Source organism: Lathyrus oleraceus, chromosome 1 (assembly GCF_024323335.1).
Source record: "Lathyrus oleraceus cultivar Zhongwan6 chromosome 1, CAAS_Psat_ZW6_1.0, whole genome shotgun sequence".
Classification (NCBI taxonomy): domain Eukaryota; kingdom Viridiplantae; phylum Streptophyta; class Magnoliopsida; order Fabales; family Fabaceae; genus Lathyrus; species Lathyrus oleraceus.
This window is the reverse complement of record NC_066579.1, coordinates 391,528,648-391,549,362: the sequence shown is the minus strand read 5'-3', so window position 1 is coordinate 391,549,362 and position 20,715 is coordinate 391,528,648. Positions and strand designations below refer to the sequence as shown.

The following is a 20,715-nucleotide window of genomic DNA, read 5'->3' as shown; positions in this document are numbered from 1 at the left end:
CACATATTTTCATTTATTTTATTTTCATGACTTAGAATTATTTTTAGGTTTTGATATTTGGGATGAGGGTTGACCAATGTCTCATGGTCAAACTGACCTTTTATTGGAATTTTATTTCCCATTTTTAATTTATTTTGGATTTATTTTTGACCTAGTTTGCTCAGTTGACTTTTGGTTTGACCTTTGTTTTGATTCAATTAATTCAATAACCAATTCACATTATTTTTAAAATCTTTTTGGGGGATGATGATGTCCTTACCCCACCTAACTTAGTTTAATTTTTCATAATTTTTGTGATTAATTTACTATTTATTTGATAATTTTCAAGTTGACTTGACTTTTCAGTTGACTTTTCCATGATTGATGTTTGACTTAGGGATTGCTTATGGCGATTGAAGAGATCTTTTGATCCTCCCTTGTTCATCTCATATGCCATGTATTAGAGGCTTTTCATCTTGATTTTATTTGATCCTTGTATCATTTCCCGATTAAATTATTCATTGATCCTTTGTGTGCATAGTTGCATCTGTCTGATTCATCTGATATTTTGTATACTTGTTTCTTTCATCCATGCTTCTATTGTTTGACTACTTAACATGTTTATACATCTCATACATTGTTTAATGCTCATTCATTTCATTCTTCGATTATTTGATTTGATCATATACTTGTTTATATATCTTATTGTTTGATAACTGTTGCCTACTTGTATGATGTATGAGGCATTTATTTTTATTGTTAGATTGCCATGAACAATCCCCATTCATAACAAATGTACCCCTCTCCCATGAAGTGTATAATGTTTATTCTTTCATTCTTTATTCATCTGTTAATACAAGAAATAAAAGAACATCCAATAACTATTTCAAAACAAGATCAAAACCTCGATCCAACGTCGAGTAATCATTTTCCAAACTTAACATAACCAGCATGTATTCATTCATTCCTTTTGTAAGTCGATTGCTTCATGCATCGCCATTTCTCTTGTAAGTCGATTGCTTCATGCATCGCCATCTACCTCTTGTAAGTCGATTGCTTCATGCATCGCCATCTACCCTTACCCTTATCCTCTCCTTGCTCCATCCGTTGATTCTTGTTCCGATTAGGTAGCACCCATTAGGTAGAACCCTTTGTATGATAACATAGGTAGAACTCCCTTATTCTTTTGTATGATAACATAGGTAGAACTCCCTTTTTCTTTTGTATGATAACATAGGTAGAATTCCCTCATTCTTTGTATGCTAACATTAGGTAGATGTTCCCATTTGTAAATCCTAACTCATATGTCCACATTGCATGACAACTCTAGGGCAGAGCTTCCCCATTTTTTAGACCTTCTGTGCGTCTCCGATCCTGTGGCATGTAGTCCGTTCTATTGCAAAGAGGTAACTGCCTAAGACTCGATTCAGCGAGCTGCGACACCTACTGCTAGGACGTGAGCACATTGCCCACTCTCCTTTGACATAACTGGTGTCCTCCTTTGTAGGTCCATATTCAGATGGCAAACCCTATGTAGTCGAACTACGGCAACTCTGATTCTCATGTTCAGATGAGATAGGTAGGCACAAGATGCGATGTCTTTCCGAGTTCCTTTTTTACTGACGACTAACAACTAATCTTTGTTTGCCTTCGCCCTCGTTGCGATTCTTTTCTCTCGCCCTCGTTGCGATCGAGACCTTCGCTTTCTCTTGCCCTAGTTGCAATCGAGACCTTTGTTCCCGTAGTTAGCTGAACTACGTTTTGCTCTGATTCTCATTCCAAATGAGATACGTAGGCATAAGACGCGATGTCTTAGCGAGCACACTTCTCTTTAACCCATAGGTAGCCGAGCTACGAAGACTCTGATTCTCATATTCAGATGAGATACGTATGCAGTGGATGCGACATCCGTGCGAGTCATTTTCTTTTGACCCTCTTTTAGTAAATAGTACATTAGATAAACACACACCCTTTAGACAAGAACAACAAGAGTGGATCCCGTAGAGTACTACGGATGCGTAGGGGTGTTAATACCTTCCCTTCGCATAATCGACTCTCGAACCCAAGATTTGGTTGCGAGACCTTGTCTTTTCTTTTCCTTTTCTTCAGGTTTACTTCGAGCGTTTCCTTTCCCTCCTTTGGGATAAATAACGCACGGTGGCGACTCTTCTGTCATTTCTTTTCTCGCCGGTTGTTTTTTCGCACATCTATATTTTTTAGGTTGCGACAACTGTCACATTTTATGTTACAGTATTGTGTCCATATTTGTCACACTTTAAGAGACATTGTAGACATCATTGACTAAACATACCAAAATATTGATAAGTCCTTAATATCTTTCATTAAGCAACCAAAATACCATAAAAATACCTGAAATATCCATCCAAAATACATAGTAGACATCCAAAACATAAAGTGATGATTCAAATTACATATTACTAAGTTAGAAAAATTACATGATTCTTAGTTCAGCAAAATATAACAATCAACATTCTAATGGTTTTTCTCTCTTTATATGCAACTTAGGGATTGTCCTTCTTGGTGGCTGAAAAGTTGTTGTTGGTCCCCAAAATGTTGCAGTCCCTTTTCTTGGTGATACTCTTATTTGAAGTGTAGTGGTGTGCTCCTTCTTTGCTTGAAGTCTTGTGGTTGGTTGTGCTTGGATTTGTGTTGATTGAGCTTGGGATCTTCTTGGTGATAGCCTAGTTTAAAGTTTTGCCGTAGGTTGGGGTTGGGGTTGTGAATTTGTGTGTTGGGTTCTTCTTGGTGATAGTCTAGTTTGAAGTCTTGTAATTGGTTATGTTTGGGATGGTGTAGGTTAGGATGGCACAGGTTCAGATGGTACAGGTTGAGATGGTGCAGGTTGGGATGGTGCATGGGGGTGGAAGCATGTTGGGGTATGGGGTCTCTTTCATTAAGTTTTGGCCATTGGTTGGGTAAATGATAAGTATGTAGCAAGTCTGGTAAGTCTCCTTCCTATACATGGTAGGAATGTAATTTGCAAGGTCTTCAGCTCTACTTTGGATGCATGCAATTGCATGGTAGCATGGAATGCCAATGAGCATCCAACTCCAACAAGAGCACTCCTTTTCCTTGAGATCAATTGTGAATTTTTCTCCCAACACATTGTTATGCCTTACTTCATAAATCATATCACCAGCAAGCCTTGTAAACGTAAAAATTTCATTGAGTTAGTAAGTATTTTGAGATAAAATAAATGCAATAATGATGAGATTTCAGTTTGTGAATTACCTAGCCATATAGAACTTTGATATTTCAGTTTGTCTTTCCAAAACCTTTTTAATTCTTGGAAGTACATAACCATTATAAGCTTCAATCTTGTTTCTATTTGTTACCCATCTATCCATAAGGTACCCTATTAAATCCTCTAGCATTGTAACAATAGGCTTTTATGCTGGTCCAATTATAACACTATTGAATGTTTCTAACATATTCTTAACCAGCACATCACATTTGTTGTTATAATTGAACCTAAACTTACTCTAAAATATAGGTGGAATCTTCCATAAGTATTTGAAGACCTCTTCATTAACCTTCCTTATCTACTTCATTTCCTTTTCTCATGCTTGAGGATATGTTGCTTTGACTGCTCTCTGCATCAGTTCTTTCAACGGCTTGCCAGGAAATATTTTTTTAAAGTTGTTGTATAGGTGTCTTACACAAAATTTTTGGTCAACACCTGGAAACAATAATTCCAATGCATGTAACAACCCCTAAACATAGAAAAATAGTTAAACATAGGGTTTATGTTACTAAAATGATAGTTGTTACATCTCAGCAAAGTTACATCCTTCTCAACAACGTAACAGCAACATAAGCACCGTTAATGACAGTTGTGCATTTTTGAAACAAATTCATAAAAGAATGGCCAATGTTGTAGATGTTACGCAACTTAAAGGACTGATATGTAGCAAAAAAATCCTAAAGGACCAACTTGCTACAATTAAATATCCTAAAGGACCCATGGTGTAATTGAGCCTGAAATAAATCAACAATAATTTAACAACCAAAATAAAAACATGCAAGCAGTGAAGAATGTATCAGTGAAGAAAAAATGTATATTAGGTACTCGTGTGTTGTCGTTTGTTGTTCCCTGAAATTTAAAAAAATAATAAAACAATGATTGCAAAAGAGTCAATTGAATTGTTGTTTCAAAAAATCAGAGAGATGGGGTTTGTAGAAGTTCATACCAAGTACAACACATAGGTCATGTACAATACTCATAACTTCAAAAAAAAATTGCAACCTATCACTTTACAAGGCTTGAATGATTCACCATCTTTTCTTGAGGAAAATACTAACTTGGACAACATATGTCAAGTTTGCAACAACGTATCCTTGAGGAAAATACTTGTCTAATTGTTGTGGAGTTTCATTGTACTGCTGACAACAAAAACGAAGATATTGACAATTGTAGAAGCAAAATCTTAGACAAATCACCTACTAAACACATCAACCTCATGTACTTATTCTTGTTCACAATTTCCACTTCCCTCCATAAAATGCAACAACGCAATGGTAATGGTGACAATTAACAAGGATAGATCAGTGACACCAGCTATGATGAGAAATATTATACTGATGGCTCAACTAAAATCATCAACAAAAAGTAAATAAAATTGGATAAATTTTTTGGTTTTTGAATTTGTTACAAATTAGTTATGATTTTAGCTACCAATTGGCTACAATTTTTTATGGGTTCAAGTATGGTGGTGACCTTAGGCACGTGGCATGCCACATGAGCATCTTTGTCACGTTTACACTGTCATGTGCGCGTTCAGTCACCAAAAACCTTCCACGTGACGTGTCACGTCAGTTTCTGTTAACGGACGTTGATAGAAGGATCAAAAGTGTAGACATAAAATATTAGGAGAATCATTTTAAATTACTTTTTTTAAAAAACTAAGACTTTGTTTAGATTGATGGAATCAGATGGAACGAAGCAGAATGAGATGGAATGGTATTCCATTGTTTGAATCATTTAAAATTCGATGGAGTGGTATGAATTCCATTCTATTTCATCACTTACCGCCATATTTCTTCCCCTCCAATTTATGCGGAATGAACAACTTGTCTTATTCCGTTCTAAAGTTTTCAAACAATGGAATGGGATATTCGTCTCACTTCGCTCTATTCCGTTTCGTCCCACTCCGATTCGTCTCACTCCGTTCCACTCCATTCCGCTCCGTTCATTTTATGGTAAAATTGAAAATCACAATATTTATTAGAATCAAAAGTATATTTAATTCAAAAATATATTAAAAAGTTTGATGGTAGCTTATTTTAATTCATCTTCTAATAAAATCTTAATTAGCCATAAAATACATGAATTTATTTTACCAGAAAGAAACACAGAAGCTAGAAGATTCACCGGTAGCCATACTTGTGCGCAACTGGAACCTTCCTCCGTCGTCTTAACCACCGTGAAAGCCAAGCTCCTGCGTCGCTCTCACCGCACAACTCACCAGCAGCACCCGCTGCTATGTTTCTCGTATCTTTTATTTGCAGTGATATTCCTCAAACACTGCAACTCTCAAAACCCTCAAAAATGAAAACTTTCTCCTCAATTCAACCGCTCCAGAATCTCCATTCCGCCGCATTTTTCTCTTCCACTCCCAAAAGGTATTCTTTTTCCTTTGTTTTCAAACTTCTTCCTCCATTTTCATGTATCAATAGTGTATTTTTATCCAAAATTTCTTTCACTACTTTATTACTTCAACATATGTATATCCTTTCATTTTTACACATTTCAATATCAAAACCTAAATAGAAAGAATCAAGATAGAAAAACCCTAGAAGGGTTTAATGAGATTGTAGGTTATCTGAATTTGTGGTTGCAAAATAGGATATACTATGTTAATGTCAATTAATTGCCAAATCCCAAATTAGAGTTATATGAAATTATGAATGTTCTATTTTGATATTGCAAATTTGGATTTTTCCCTGATATGAAGATTTTGCATCAGGACTCAAGTTCCTTTCTCTGCAAGGGTTTTCTTTTGTCAGGCAAAATCTGGTATGCTGTTTTGTTTAAGGTTTTATGTAGATGTTGCAATTGACATGAGGTTTATGTGATAATATACTATTCTAATGAGCATAGACCTTTCATGACGCTTTTCTACTCAGGAACAAACGAGTCATTAAACGTTAAATTATTGTCCCCGATGCTATTAGTAGCAGAAAAAGAAGAAGCCAAGGCTGTATTGACCTTGTTTTTGAAGAAACAAGGTTTGAGCAATGCAAATGCAACAAAAATCATCAACAGATCAGATCCTTTTATTGATCACCTTATCTCAAAGCTTCACTCTAAGCATAAAACTTGGTACCTTTCAGGTTGGGCTGCTGCAAATTAATCACTTTTCTTTCAACTTTTTCTTTTACGTTGGGTCCTGCTAATTGCGGACTCTTTGGCATATTAATCAGGGAGAGAGCTTACAACTCTTGAAATCAGGGATGCACTTATCTCTTATCTTGAATCGCTTTTCGAAGAGCACGGACATATTCTAGTGGATGTAGTGGAAAACTATCCAAACCCACCTGTTAAGGATAAGTCAGCCGAGCCGATTCCCCCTCCTAATCCTAGTCCAGCGGTATTGTCCAAGAAACTTAAAGCCGTGTCTCTAGTGAGTGGGCTAGACCCTGCTGCGGGAAATCTCCGTCCTCATTTTGTTTATCTCATGGAACTTGGAATGGAAATTGGCCAGATTAAGACTATTATACGGAGGTACCCAGCTTTCGCGAACTATAGCTTGGATGGTAAAATTAAGCCGGTGGTCGAGTTTTTACTTGAACTTGGAATGCCAAAAGAACAAATTCTTATTATCCTCACGAAAAGGCCCCAGTTATGTGGAATCAGTCTATCTGAAAATCTTAAGCCGACAATGAAATTCTTGGAATCTTTGGGCGTTGACAAGAAACAATGGGCGAAGGTGATCTACCGCTTCCCGGCCTTGCTAACTTATAGCAGGCAAAAGATTAATGAAAGTATAGATTTTCTCCTTGAATTAGGCATCTCCGAAGAGAGCATCGGTAAGATCTTAACTCGCTACCCTAATATTGTTTCTTACAGTGTAGAGGACAATCTCCGGCCAACAGCTATGTACTTTCATTCCTTGGGAGTTGATGTTGGCCTTCTTCTATTCAAGTGTCCACAAAATTTTGGTCTTAGCATTGAGGCTAATATAAAGCCTGTAACGGAATTTTTCTTGGAGAGGGGATACACTTTGGAAGAAATTGGGACTATGATTTCGAGATATGGACCATTGTACACTTTCAGCTTGACTGGGAATTTAATGCCAAAATGGGATTTCTTTTTGACTATGGATTACCCTAAATCTGAGCTGGTTAAGTTCCCTAATTTTTTTGGATACAATTTAGAACGACGGATTAAACCGAGATATGCGCGCTTGAAATGTTCTGGGGTGAGATTATTGCTGAATCAGGTTCTTTCACTATCAAGCAGCAAATTTGAAGATGTTCTTAAAAAGAAAATGAAGAAACTGCAAATTGATTAGGTCAGGACTCTGTTTATAGTAGCAAGGTTGTTCAATCAGATAACCAAAATTGAGACTTTCAGGCAATGTTTCAGGTCAGAAGATGGTCACGACGACTTTTTCTTCTCCTTTTCGGATCAATGGCATCGCAAATTACAACTTTTAATTCATATATGCAGTGAAAGGTTGTAGTTATACTGAAACGTAGCTTCAGGATTTGCAGTTCGGCCATGAAGTCAAGCATTTAAGCTGTTTTGAAGTGCCTTTGAAACATGCTAGCACCTGCAACCATCTTTTTGCAGGTTTTTTTACATGAATAACACTAGTTAAATCTACTTACCAGTTGTTATTGTATATGTGATTGTATTGAGTCCATATAGTGATTGGAATCTTTTTTGTGTAATTTGTAAAATAGCCAATTAGAGGATGCAGTTTGGTAACATGACACCAGATTTTGGTACTGGTTTGTCTTGAAAAAGCATTAGTTTCATTTGCAAGGAAACATATAAGTTTGCTTGTACTTTGGCTAAGGCCACCATAAATTATGTTGCTTCTATAGTCTTTGATGATATTCTTACTTGTATTGCTTATTTCATTGCTTATGAAATGAAGCAGTCCTATTTTTAGCTATGTAAGTTATGGATCTAAATGATATCTAAGTGGAAAGATTATGAAATAACAATCCCATTTCAAATTTTTGGCTCTGCAAAGCTGATTTTAGATTTAGAAATTTAACTCAATTGCCCTGTCATACTAAATTTTGTAAGTGGTAAATTTTACAAGAAAAACATGATTGGTAAATCCTTAACCTACAAACAACAAAAATTAAAGCAAAGATGTGAAAGCAAACTGAAATTAATTTACAGTCTATTGACTAGTAAATTGGAAATTAGTAAATTGAAAATCACACTTCAAACTAACATTTTAAGTTAGCAGTGCCTACAACAACTACTACAATAAACCTTATCACACTACACAGAAGATTTCTTTGGGGGAGCAAAGTTCTTCACAAATGTATGGTTTCAACTTCATCGAAACATGTGTCCAAAAGAAAGAGAGAGAAAGAAAACAACAAAGACAAGCAAAAATGCTAATCACTTGACGAATCATAGTCCTTCTCTTCGTGATCGGCGACGACTTTCTCTATAAACCTCTTGCGAACTCCATCGATGACGGCTTGTCTTGATTCCTCGTCTCTGCTCTGGCCATCATTAAGTACAGGATCTGATTGGCACAGGACCAATGCAACACCTGATGTAAAAAAATAAGCCAAGAATTCAATGTGCCTTGTTATAGGTATAGGTAGAGTATAAAACATCTTATGACAATGATTGCTTATACTAATTTCTAATGCAAAATATCAGTGCTCTCATTTATGATCAATCAACTTATACTTGCAGCTGTCTTAATTCTTAATAAAGAATAATATTAGAAAAAAGTTAAAAAAAATAAAATGCTTTATTGAAATTCTGAAGGGATAAATAATATAAGAGAAAGAGATATAAGTCATGTAGCACCAACACCTCTGAAAATGATAGAAACTGGTACTAATAGTGAGTGAATTAAATTAAAGAAAACAGAAATGAAAGATCAATCCTCTGCAAAATTTGTCTAGAACAACCGTTTAAATTATTAATACAGAATTAACAGACTAGTATATCGCAGAAAATTTAGAGAGACTGATAGAATAAATATAAGCAATTTCTATCCAAGAAATTTGAGAATTCCAGAGTTTGGTCTCTCCCACCCAAAACCACTCAATAATGATCCCATAATCAGTTTCTCTTGTTTTTCCCTATTTATTCCTAACATTAAATAATGTAATTATCAATAATAACTTCTCCCAGCTGCCCATAATTGGCATTAGAAGTTGGTGTCCGATGTGACAGAGTCCGTGTCTGACACTAACACATTCAATTTTTCAAATTATTACCGGTGTCGTGTTGTCCTCGGTGTTCATGTTTGTGTCCATACTTCATAGAATATAAGAGATATTTTAAATGGGATACTTAGTTTGAGACGAGGAAGTAAAAGATATGGATGGGAGGGTGAATGACTGCAATCAAGAGGTTCAAGTTCAACTAGATAAGAGAAAATTATGTATAAATATTCTGATATAATTCATATCAGTTTCAGTTTCAATATTACTGTTTCTGTATAGCTTAGGAAAAACAAGGGAAAAAACCAAAAACCCCAGACCAGAGAGAATTCTCTAAACAGTACTAACAAGAACATAGTCAGCAGTCAGCATAATACTAGGCACTACTTTTATGTAGTTGTGAAAATGAATTATAGTTTTGACAAATTGAAGCGCCGGTCTTCCTTCACAACATAAACACAGAATACTTTATTATGACATAATTAACATAAACCTTTTGGAGATGGATTGTCTGACTTCGACATGGTAAAGGCAGGGTAACGTTCACTCGTTATGATCCATTCGATTCATCGCACACCTTCACAGAGCGCCACATTGCCAACAATTATTAGAATTAAACAGAAGAGAGGGTAAGACTGTAATGCTCCCCCATTCAACCCTGAGGCTTGGACATCAGCACAGCCAGTAGGGTCTCAGATGGTGGCAGAGGTGCATATGCCCCGTAGTTTCCCCCTTCAATAACCTGAGGTTGGCCCCGTAACCTTTTCATCCAAAATCATGCAACTTTGGATGGCCATATCAGACCACAAAAAGTGGACCGGCTTTCTGATTTTCTCAGGCAAGAATACAGTATGAGATTAACCATCCGATTCCTTTCTTTTCCTGCTTGACTTCCGGCTTGCTTTGGTTTTATCTGCGTCCACGGTGATCACCAGTTTCTGTTCTGCTACGGCAGAAGGATCAGAGCTGACAGTTAAACTTGAATTGGGCAATTTCTCATACATAATGGCTGAATCAAGAGAGGATATTCGAAGAGTAAGGGAAGGCAAAGTAGAAGATTTGCAGCAGCTGAGAATGATGACCAGTACCACCAGTCATTCCTTAAGAACTCCGTCTTAATCATATCCCCAGCGCAATTATTGCCTGAATCATCTCATATATAGTCTCTGCAGATTTAACAAATGCCCGCCAAGCCTGTCTTCTGTCCAACTGTGCCTTTGATGGTCTTAGAGCAACTTCTGGAAGCGCAGAATATCAAGTAGATTAATCTTTAGTTGCCTCAAGATATGAGAAACTTTACCAACTAGTGGTCTCAAGGACGACGAAGGAACCACGCAGCAGCCAGACTACCATATCTGAAGCCGGATTACAAAAAGATAACTTTCCGTCTCTTTGTTCTCCCAATTTACTGGATTTTCCTGTTTCATTGCTTTCATTTGCAGCTAAACCCTGAGTGGATTTTCCTGATTTAATGTCATGGCATATGCCAGCACCATCAGGGTTTTCCTGAGAAACCCGGCTTTCTGAAGCTTTAGAGGCACCACCATCAATGTCATGCCCTTTAGGCTGTGTTTGGATTGATAGAATGGGACGGAATGAAGCGGAACATGATGGAATGCATTTTATCTTATTTCATCAAATATTTCAATTTTCATTCCATCCGATTTGGGGTGTATGCAATGGAATGAACTAATTTGTTATGTTCCATTCCGTCAAATTATAAAAAATACGCAAACAATAGAATGAAATCTATGTTCTATTCCGCTCCGCTCCACTTCATTGTATCATGTTCCGTTCCACTCCGCTCCATTCTATTCCATCAATCCAAACATAGTCTTAGGGATAAGAATGGCGTAAAATCACTAAGAAAAGGAGATATGGAAGGAACAAATGATGGGATACCATCTGAACCAATAAGACCAATTTCTCTGACAGGTTTCTTGTTGGAATCATCTGTCACAAACTTCAAGCATATATCTCCAAAATGGGCAAGAGGAACCATCATTTGGAAATTTAATCAAATTCAAACTTAGCTTAGAACACTTTGATTGAGGTTCCAGCTTTTTCTGCATAAGCTCTGAATTTTTCATGTGAGGTATCACACATTTCAAGTTCCCTCTTCCTTTAGAAGATCCATTTTTATCTTTATTCTCCCCAAGGCCAGAAGTTCTGCATTACATTTGCCATTGTTGTGTACCTCAAATTCAACATCAGTCAAAAAGGTTTTGTGGCAATACAAGCAATGTTTCCTAGAAGGCCATATGGGTTCTAGGCATTCACACCTACACAACTTTTCATCAGTAGTTGTTCTATTCTTTTTACTTTGCTTCTTCACTACATCAGCATTATCCAACTCAAAGTAGGGACCGTAACTCTTTTCCAGCAAGGAAGTGGCCTTTGTAACAAGAGAATTAGATGGTGTATTTCTTGGCACTTGGTCATCAATCAACCTGACATTCAGTGTGTGCATTAACAAACTCTTGAAGTTTACGTTTTGGCACCAGCATAATGGAATCTCTCAGCTCTTTTTCTTTAAGGTCATTATCTGTTAACCAACCCAATAGCTCTTCGATTTCCGAATCAGTTTCATAAGCAATCCACGGTGAACTACTGCCTGAAGCATTAAGTGGTTGCGAACTCAAAGGAGATTAGTCCTTGATCAGCCCTAACATTTTATAGTTATCCTTCTCAGATAATGCCCAATGCTGCAGAGCAGAAAACTTATCGGCAAAATCTTTGCTAAACGGCAATCCTTTTCTATGCTGAAGAACAGCACTTGCATCAACCACTATACATGAACGTTCACTGGGATCAATACTTAAAAATTCCTGACGAACAGGGACCTTCGACAGCTGTGATCCTATGCTTGTTATAGAGTTCTGCAGTAGCAAAATATTATGCCTGATGGCATTGAGCTCAAGATGGTATGGCTCCAACTCATTCACGGCATTTTGGGAAACTTCAACAGGCACGCATTGTCCCTGCTGGTATGACGCAGAAGTAGATACATCCCTTACCGCACGTTTCTAGTGGATACCCTGAATATGAGTTGCTCCACTGTAACCATTTATTCCTTGAGCCATATGATTTGGGGATTGAAAATACTTGGGGGATTTATCTGTACATGGAGACTCCACAACCAAAGGTACAGTCCTAAGTTGTCCTACGGAATTCAAATTTTGGCTATCAGAATCTGAATGTGCCACGGATATGCTTTTATCAACACTATTGAACCTAGACTTCTCTTTAGGAATCTCTTCTGAAGGTAGACTATCAACAAATACCCCAAGACCATTAGGATTGGTGGTTGCAGTATGTGGCTTAAAAAGACATTTACTAGTATTTGGGAACAAAGAGAACCCTTCCTTAAGACCAACTTCCCCATTGGTACTTTGTGACAACAAATCAAATTTTGCAGCTTTTGTGGATAAAACATCTTCCTTAATTTTCAGGTTTTCCACTCCACAGAAAGTGCACGCAATTTCTGATGTAACTCAACAGATGAGTCTGCACACTGCTCAAGATGATGTCGTATCAGGGAAGAGCTGAGCAACTCGCCACATAAAACTTGAGGGGGCGTTCGCTCTCCCACACTGTACTCCCGATATTCTTTTTCTTCCATTACAGCCGATAAATGAGTTAGTGCTTCCAAATAAAGACAGATAACTTCTCCCTGGAAGTTTTTACTACTACGTTTTTCCAGTAATCTTTGCATGTTCTGTGACATCTTGTGTGGAATGTTTACCACCAACGCAAGATAGACAGTACCAATTTCCTTCAGGGATCCTTGCAAGTGGAGGACTCAAACAATATTTATGATACTCAGCTTCACATATAGAACACTGTCATCGTCCTTATCAATGCCACATACTTTACAAATTCCCTCATCCCAAGGGGCCTTCGGAATATCATTTGTTGATGCAATGAAAACATCAATTTCTTTATTCATTTCTGCACTTAAGCATCCCACTTTAGCATACTCTGAAAACTTTTGGACATAGGTGACAACCTCCTCATCATAAACTCCAGAAGCCAAATATTTCCACAGCTCACAAACATAGTCAAGAAACTTGCGAGTAAATACAGACTTTCCTTTTTTTTACCATGTTAATCTGATTTTACAAGTGGATTTTGAAGAACACGTAGCATGTACCAACTTAAAGGCAGACTTTCTGCTCTTGGTGATTGTAATTTCTTGCACGGACAATAAAAATATGTGGCGTTAAAGAACTCTGCTTTACTGACATACAACTGTTTGTGAATTGTAACCGGGAGGTCACAGTGGCGTGGATGTTATGGTCGGAGTTGATTACAGTGATTTTGTGCAAGGGGAAAGTTGCAGTGTGGCAAATGGAGAAGATGGAGTTATTGTGTGTCGTGGTATTTTGTTCAGTTTTCAATTTATTTTAAGGACATGTGACACTATTTAAAGCATATGGTTGATCTTATAGTTGGTAATAGTTGAAAGTTAGACTAACTTTCGCGGCTTAAAGTTAGAGAATCCGTTGCCAAACCTTTTATACTTGAAATAACATTAACAACTGGAAACTATCAAAGAAAGAAAACATGAAAAGTGAAGCTTGCAGGCATCCTAAGAGAAATAAATACCTTCGGGAGTGCATCTTCGCCCAAACCTACTCATACCAACATAATTTCCTTTAACGGCTCCGCTGTTATATACCAACAAAGTGGGAAGATTACAATCCGGGTAGTTGGGAATGCAATCAGTGGATATTATCTTCACAAATTTTGTTGCAGGATACATTGTAGCCAATTCTTCAATGCATTGCATCAACACCCCACATTCGGCAATTCTGTAGAACAAAAGCACAAGAGACTTCAGCACAAAAAACATTAAAAAAAAAAAATTTTAAAAGCAATCACTGCTAAACCATATACCCGTCTTTGTAAAGAATGACAACCACCCAAACATCAGATGGAGCTTGTGAAACCTCTCGAACGAAATCAGATCCTGAAATGGGAGTCACTGACCCAAACCTCAAAACTTTAGCCGCCTCTTGTATCTCAGCTAACCTCTTCTTCCTATCACAGCAAAATTACTCAAATTAGAGCATGTGACTGAAAAAAAAAACAGCATACAAATCTTATTTTTGACAGAACAATAAGATCACTAAGCTCCTAAATACTTATTTTCTATGAAATATCAAGCTCGTGAAAATCCAACTTTACATTTATTCATTCTCTATCATCTCCAAGGTAGACGAAAGTGATCAAAAACAGAAAAAACTCAAAAGTTCGAAGCTTTCAAATTCATGAAAGACCTCATCAGATGGAATTCATATCGAAATACTTATTTTCAAGTTTAAAAAAAACACTGAATCAAAATATTAGAGAATTGTTTTGAAAACCCAAACAGAGTAGTATTTTTTTGAATGATCCTAAAAAACTACACTACATAATTCAAGTGTATTATTAACATTTTTTATACACAGAACCATCAAACATTCATTCATCCAAAACCAACCACATCCCAACAACAAAAAAACAGATAGAATCTGTAAAAATCATACAAAAAGCTTCCAACAGTTTGAGTAAAAAAATAGGAAGAGAATAACCTAGATGCCTAAATTCTCATCACCCTCCGTGTGAATCATAGAATACCCACTCTCAAAAACAAACAAAAAAAATCAGCACCAGCTTATTAAAAATGAAACCACAAAAACAGGTGAAGAAGAGACATCCCACATCACCATTACCATATACAACAAGGAACAGAATCAAAAGAGAAAAACCTAAACAAGGAAATTAACCTCAAAAATCGAACTTGATTCAATTTTTCATCATACCAGCGAAAACAATAACGACCCACATAAAAAATTGGGAAATTGGAAACCCAAAATCAGTTTTTTTTAAGAAAAACAATAGAAAAATGGTGAGTACCTATACTCTTGAAGAAAACGATCGTCGTCGAGATCATCTTCGAGGTCTTCAAGTTCATCGTGAGTTTTGGAATCGATCCACGATTTATCTTTGGGAATGGAATCGGGATCGGATGCAGGGGTGAAAGAAGGGGGTTTAAAAGCGGGTGGCTTTGGAGGAAGATTGCCGAGTTTGGTTTGAATATCGTCCCATTGAGTGGAGGCTCCATCTAGATCCTTGTATATGAAGTGATAATCTCCCATTTTCTTCTGAGATTTTGTTGTTCTTCACAAAATTCAATTATGAATTAGGGATTTTGTGTGTTTCTTCTTCCACCTACGTGAACCTGCAAAAAAACTATAATAAACAACTTCGAATATCCAAGTTATTATATTTTATTTTTATTTTTCTTAAATTTAGAAAAAAAATTAATTACTATACTTAAATCCACATTTGGTACTTGTATTTTAATTTTGTTGATTAAATTAATTATTTTCTATGGATATCATATTTTTTGGTTGAGAAAGAAGTGATTGTGCATGAAATGGAAAGTGACTATGCTTGTTAATGTTATTATGCATTTAACTTTGTTCTTCTTGCGAAAATCCTCTATATGCATAAAACTCAGTACATTATCTTCAAAACGTTTGCATTAGCACATATGGTTAAGAACTGAAGTTTTTGTGGAGATGGCATGGTTTATTTTATTTAATTTGTCATTCATTGTGTGACATGTGCAGTTGTGCACCACTATTTAATCAGTAAATATTTTTATTATATTAAATAATATTATTAAAATAATTTTTTATTTTCTCAATTATTTTATGACGTGGTACCACACAATGTTATATCAATGTCACGTCATAAAATAAAGTGTCAACAAGACAAATTTAAAGGGAAAAATTATTGAATGTGAAATAAAAAGATAAACTTTTTTATAGAGGGATTAAAAAATTAAAAAATTAAAAAATTAAAATATGGAAATCATTTAAACAAATTTATTATTAAAGAAAGAGAAATGCTAATGAGCCTCTCCGAATCACTAGTTAAGATATTAAAAAGGTAAATTGAGTATTTTTTAAAAGATTAAAAATATAATTTTTTTCTAAAAGAATATGTATTTAATGAAAATAAAAATGATTAACTTTTAAAAAAAATATTGTGTCAATTTAATGCAATGTACATATAATTTTTTTTTTATTTGAAAATTTTAACCGAACACTAGTTAGCACGATCCTTAAAAAAATAACAAAATTGTCTAGACGGATCGCATTTTTAATGTGCATCATTAAAAATATAAACAGTAATTTTTAGTTAAATATAATTTTTTTTAAATATAACAATATGAAAGTAATTAGTATGAGATTATGTGAAAGTAATTTTAATGAAATTTATTAAGTGAATTATATAATATAATAAAATAAGAATAAAAATGATAGAAAAATAGACTATAACAAAAACAAAGTGTTCCCTTTATATGTTTTTATAGATAATATTTTTATTATTTTTTAATTAAATAATATATTGTAATTTTTATTTATCTAATTCAATTAAATTTATTAATGGATATTTGAGAGTGGTTAGATAGCTATTGTCATCTAAAACTAGTAAAGGACCCGTGCGTTCGCACGGGTGCAATAATTTATTTTAAAAAATTAAAATATAATATATTTTTTTGTTTATATATATATATATATATATATATATATATATATATATATATATATATATATATATATATATATATATGGTTGGATCAACGTACGCAAATTTATTGCATAAGAGTTTTTTTTAATGTAATGGATGTTAAATGATCAATAAATGGGTTCAAAAAATTTCCACAAATAACTTTTTCCAGTTTGGGACATAATAAAGTAAAACATTATTAATTTATAGTAATATAATTTGCTTAATGTTATGAATAAACATTCCATTAACTTCGTACAATTCTTTGGTCCTTAAAAAACTGGGTTTATACAAAACCTGCCCGCAACCTTTTAGGAAGTGATGATTCATTACCCTGTAAAAAACAATTACATCCATATAAACAAATGTTAAAACATAATGTATATTTTATACAACTCATTCAATAAAATTCTAATAATAAACAACGACATTTGTTGATATAATATAACTAATGAAAAACTTACGTTCTATAAGTTTTCAAAAACTTCTTTGAACACGACGTTTGTTGTAGAATTCAATGGATGGTTATCCTTGTCATGGATTAATATCTTAAGCCCTTTTTTGCTTTTGACCCTTGATATTGCAACATATAGTTGACCATGACTAAATACACTTCTGGGCAAATACAATCCAACATAATCCAATGACTGACCTTGAGATTTGTTAATTGTCATAGCATAACATATAGTTATGGGAAATTGCCTTCTAGTCATTTTGAATGGCCACGGAGATTGTGTTGGAGTCATATCCATTCTTGGAATATAGATAACCCCTCCAATATTCTTTCCAGATATAATCTTTGCCTCGATAACGTGGTTTGTCAATCTTGTAACTATAAGCCTTGTTCCATTGCAGAGACCTTCAGGTTGATCAATGTTTCGAAGCAACATAATAGGGGTCCCAATCTTCAATTTAATCTTGTGGTTAGGTAGACCGGAAGTTGTAAGTGTATTCAAAAATTCCGGGGTCAAAACATCAAAAGCTTCATTTCCTTCACCGTCAAAAGTGTCTACAGAATCTGAACTTAAATATTCCTTTTCTTCACCTTTGGGAAAAATTTTGAAATTTTATTATTATAAATCTGTGTTAGTACATATAAATATATGAATGTATCTATAAATATGTTTACAATGAATAACGCATACCTGGTATGAATCCCAAAACGTATTGATTTATGATGTCAACCGTTTCAATTGTTCCTGCCAATATGTATTCTTTTGCAAAAACGTAAAACATAAATACACTATTCTTTTGCAAAAATAAATGAATAAATAAAAGTTATAAAATATTTTCAAAAACAAAGCTCAAAAGCATAACCTTTATGAAACAAAATCATTCATCTTCCAATACTATAATTCAGAATCTCAAATATTTCAATCCGCCATTAAGAAAGGTTTCAAAAAAAATCCGTTCTATACTAATAGAAAAAATTAATTATTAAGGTATCACAAAAAATTCATCATATATTAATAAAAAAATTAACCTATAATATTGTTTCATCTTTTTTTTTTGCACATATTCATCCTCATCCTGCCAAAGCAACTACTTAACAATCTCTTTCATATTTCATATGATATTTTTATTAAATTTTTTAGAGAAATCATTGACAATCATCATGAATTAATTTTATATGGGTGCTTTTTGTAAGGATCAACTTTTTAAACCACAGCCATACAAAACATAATTAAACAAAAATACACTATTCTTTTGCAATAATAAATGAATTAATAAAAGTTATAAAATATTTTAAAAAACAAAGCTCAAAAGCATAACGTTTATGAAACAAAATCATTCATCTTCTAATACTATAATTCAGAATCTCAAATATTTCAATCCGCCATTAAGAAAGGTTTCACAAAAAATCCATTCTATACTAATAGAAAAAATTAATTATTAAGGTATCACAAAAATTTCATCATATATTAATAAAAATATTAACCTATGGTTTCATCTTTTTTTTTTTGCACATATTCATCTTCATCCTGTCAAAGCAACTACTTAACAATCTCTTCCATATTTCATATGATATTTTTATTAAATTTTTTAGAGAAATCATTGACAATCATCATGAGTTCATTTTATATGGGTGATTTTTGTAAGGATCAACTTCTTAAACCACAGTCATACAAAATATAATTAAACAATAAATAAAAAAAATCATAAAATATAAATACACTATTCTTTTGCAAAAATAATTGAATTAATATAAGTTAGAAAATATTTTCAAAAACATAGCTCGTGTAATTCCTTACACAAAATAGTTTCACTCAAATAAAAATATATTTTTATATTACAATTATGTCTCTCCAACACACAAATATGCTCAAAAACATAACCTTTATGAAACAAAATCATTCATTTTCTAATACTATAATTCATAATCTCAAATATTTCAATCCACCATTAAGAAAGGTTTCACAAAAAATTCAAATAGAAATATTGTAATGTTACATAAATTATATTTGTAAAAAATATATATCTTCTAAAAAAGGAAGGTATTCATGTACGAACAAAATAATTGGAATTGAAAAGGAAGAAATTCCTATAATCTTAATCAATAGAAACTAAAAGCAACACGTTAATCAAAATTCATTCGCAAATATATATATATATATATATATATATATATATATATATATATATATATATATATATATATATATATATATATATATATAATTTTCGACTTTGTAAAAAAGATGAGATTGATAGACAAAAAAAATAAAAAATCTTGGGTTCATAATAATTAATATATTTTCCTTTAAAATAGAGATACAATGTAATAATTATTAACATTGGATTAACAAATACCAATAATGCAAAAAGACAATTAGAGACTTGAATAACCATGTTTTATTAATTTTAATTAGGTTATGACGTACCACAGCCATACAAAACATAATTAAACAATAAAATAAAATCATAAAACAAAAATACACTATTCTTTTGCAATAATAAATGAATTAATAAAAGTTATAAAATATTTTCAAAAACAAAGCTCAAGAGCATAACGTTTATGAAACAAAATCATTCATCTTCTAATACTATAATTCAGAATCTCAAATATTTCAATCCGCCATTAAGAAAGGTTTCACAAAAAATCCATTCTATACTAATAGAAAAAATTAATTATTAAGGTATCACAAAAATTTCATCATATATTAATAAAAATATTAACCTATAATATGGTTTCATCTTTTTTTTTTTTGCACATATTCATCTTCATCCTGTCAAAGCAACTACTTAACAATCTCTTCCATATTTCATATGATATTTTTATTAAATTTTTTAGAGAAATCATTGACAATCATCATGAGTTCATTTTATATGGGTGATTTTTGTAAGGATCAACTTCTTAAACCACAGTCATACAAAATATAATTAAACAATAAATAAAAAAAATCATAAAATATAAATACACTATTCTTTTGCAAAAATAATTGAATTAATATAAGTTAGAAAATATTTTCAAAAACATAGCTCGTGTAATTCCTTACACAAAATAGTTTCACTCAAATAAAAATATTTTTTTATATTACAATTATGTCTCTCCAACACACAAATATGCTCAAAAACATAATCTTTATGAAACAAAATCATTCATTTTCTAATACTATAATTCATAATCTCAAATATTTCAATCCACCATTAAGAAAGGTTTCACAAAAAATTCAAATAGAAATATTGTAATGTTACATAAATTATATTTGTAAAAAATATATATCTTCTAAAAAAGGAAGGTATTCATGTACGAACAAAATAATTGGAATTGAAAAG

At 33.4% G+C, this 20,715-nt stretch overlaps 3 protein-coding genes across 5 annotated transcripts; 1 reads left to right on the top strand and 2 right to left on the bottom strand.

Annotated features, from left to right (window-relative positions):
- The first annotated feature begins 5,315 nt into the window (after window positions 1-5,315).
- LOC127073855 (transcription termination factor MTERF5, chloroplastic) lies at window positions 5,316-8,064 on the top strand. 3 transcript variants are annotated; one of them, XM_051015104.1, is made up of 5 exons: window positions 5,317-5,622; window positions 5,967-6,016; window positions 6,127-6,333; window positions 6,424-7,514; window positions 7,589-8,064. In XM_051015104.1, exons 1-4 carry the CDS (start codon window positions 5,483-5,485, stop codon window positions 7,512-7,514), a joined length of 1,488 nt encoding a protein of 495 aa, XP_050871061.1. In that variant the 5' UTR covers window positions 5,317-5,482; the 3' UTR covers window positions 7,589-8,064. The 3 variants fall into 3 exon arrangements, with proteins under 3 accessions (XP_050871069.1, XP_050871061.1, XP_050871053.1); XM_051015112.1 differs by having other exon boundaries at window positions 5,316-5,622; window positions 6,101-6,333; window positions 6,424-8,064; XM_051015096.1 differs by having other exon boundaries at window positions 6,424-8,064.
- Window positions 8,065-8,332: 268 nt separating this feature from the next.
- Window positions 8,333-15,598, bottom strand: LOC127073874 (uncharacterized). Its single transcript, XM_051015124.1, has 4 exons — window positions 15,274-15,598; window positions 14,272-14,415; window positions 13,981-14,186; window positions 8,333-8,744 (listed from the first exon to the last, which is right to left on the bottom strand). The coding sequence occupies exons 1-4, from the start codon at window positions 15,513-15,515 to the stop codon at window positions 8,584-8,586; spliced, it is 753 nt and encodes a 250-aa protein (XP_050871081.1). The 5' UTR covers window positions 15,516-15,598; the 3' UTR covers window positions 8,333-8,583.
- A 1,807-nt stretch (window positions 15,599-17,405) lies between these two features.
- Window positions 17,406-18,174, bottom strand: LOC127109776 (uncharacterized). Its single transcript, XM_051046066.1, has 2 exons — window positions 18,084-18,174; window positions 17,406-17,983 (listed from the first exon to the last, which is right to left on the bottom strand). Exons 1-2 carry the CDS (start codon window positions 18,172-18,174, stop codon window positions 17,406-17,408), a joined length of 669 nt encoding a protein of 222 aa, XP_050902023.1.
- Between the last annotated feature and the right edge of the window lie 2,541 nt (window positions 18,175-20,715).

Coding starts and splice junctions, on each gene's coding strand:
- LOC127073855 (XM_051015104.1), top strand. CDS start 5,483: ATGTTTCTCGTATCTTTTATTTGCAGTGATATTCCTCAAACACTGCAA. Junction 6,017..6,126: donor CTTTTGTCAGGCAAAATCTG/GTATGCTGTTTT, acceptor TTTTCTACTCAG/GAACAAACGAGTCATTAAAC. Junction 6,334..6,423: donor TAAAACTTGGTACCTTTCAG/GTTGGGCTGCTG, acceptor CATATTAATCAG/GGAGAGAGCTTACAACTCTT.
- LOC127073874 (XM_051015124.1), bottom strand. CDS start 15,515: ATGGGAGATTATCACTTCATATACAAGGATCTAGATGGAGCCTCCACT. Junction 14,416..15,273: donor CGTTTTCTTCAAGAGTATAG/GTACTCACCATT, acceptor TTGCTGTGATAG/GAAGAAGAGGTTAGCTGAGA. Junction 8,745..13,980: donor GCGAAGATGCACTCCCGAAG/GTATTTATTTCT, acceptor TTTTTACATCAG/GTGTTGCATTGGTCCTGTGC.
- LOC127109776 (XM_051046066.1), bottom strand. CDS start 18,174: ATGTTTTACGTTTTTGCAAAAGAATACATATTGGCAGGAACAATTGAA. Junction 17,984..18,083: donor CGTTTTGGGATTCATACCAG/GTATGCGTTATT, acceptor TTTTTCCCAAAG/GTGAAGAAAAGGAATATTTA.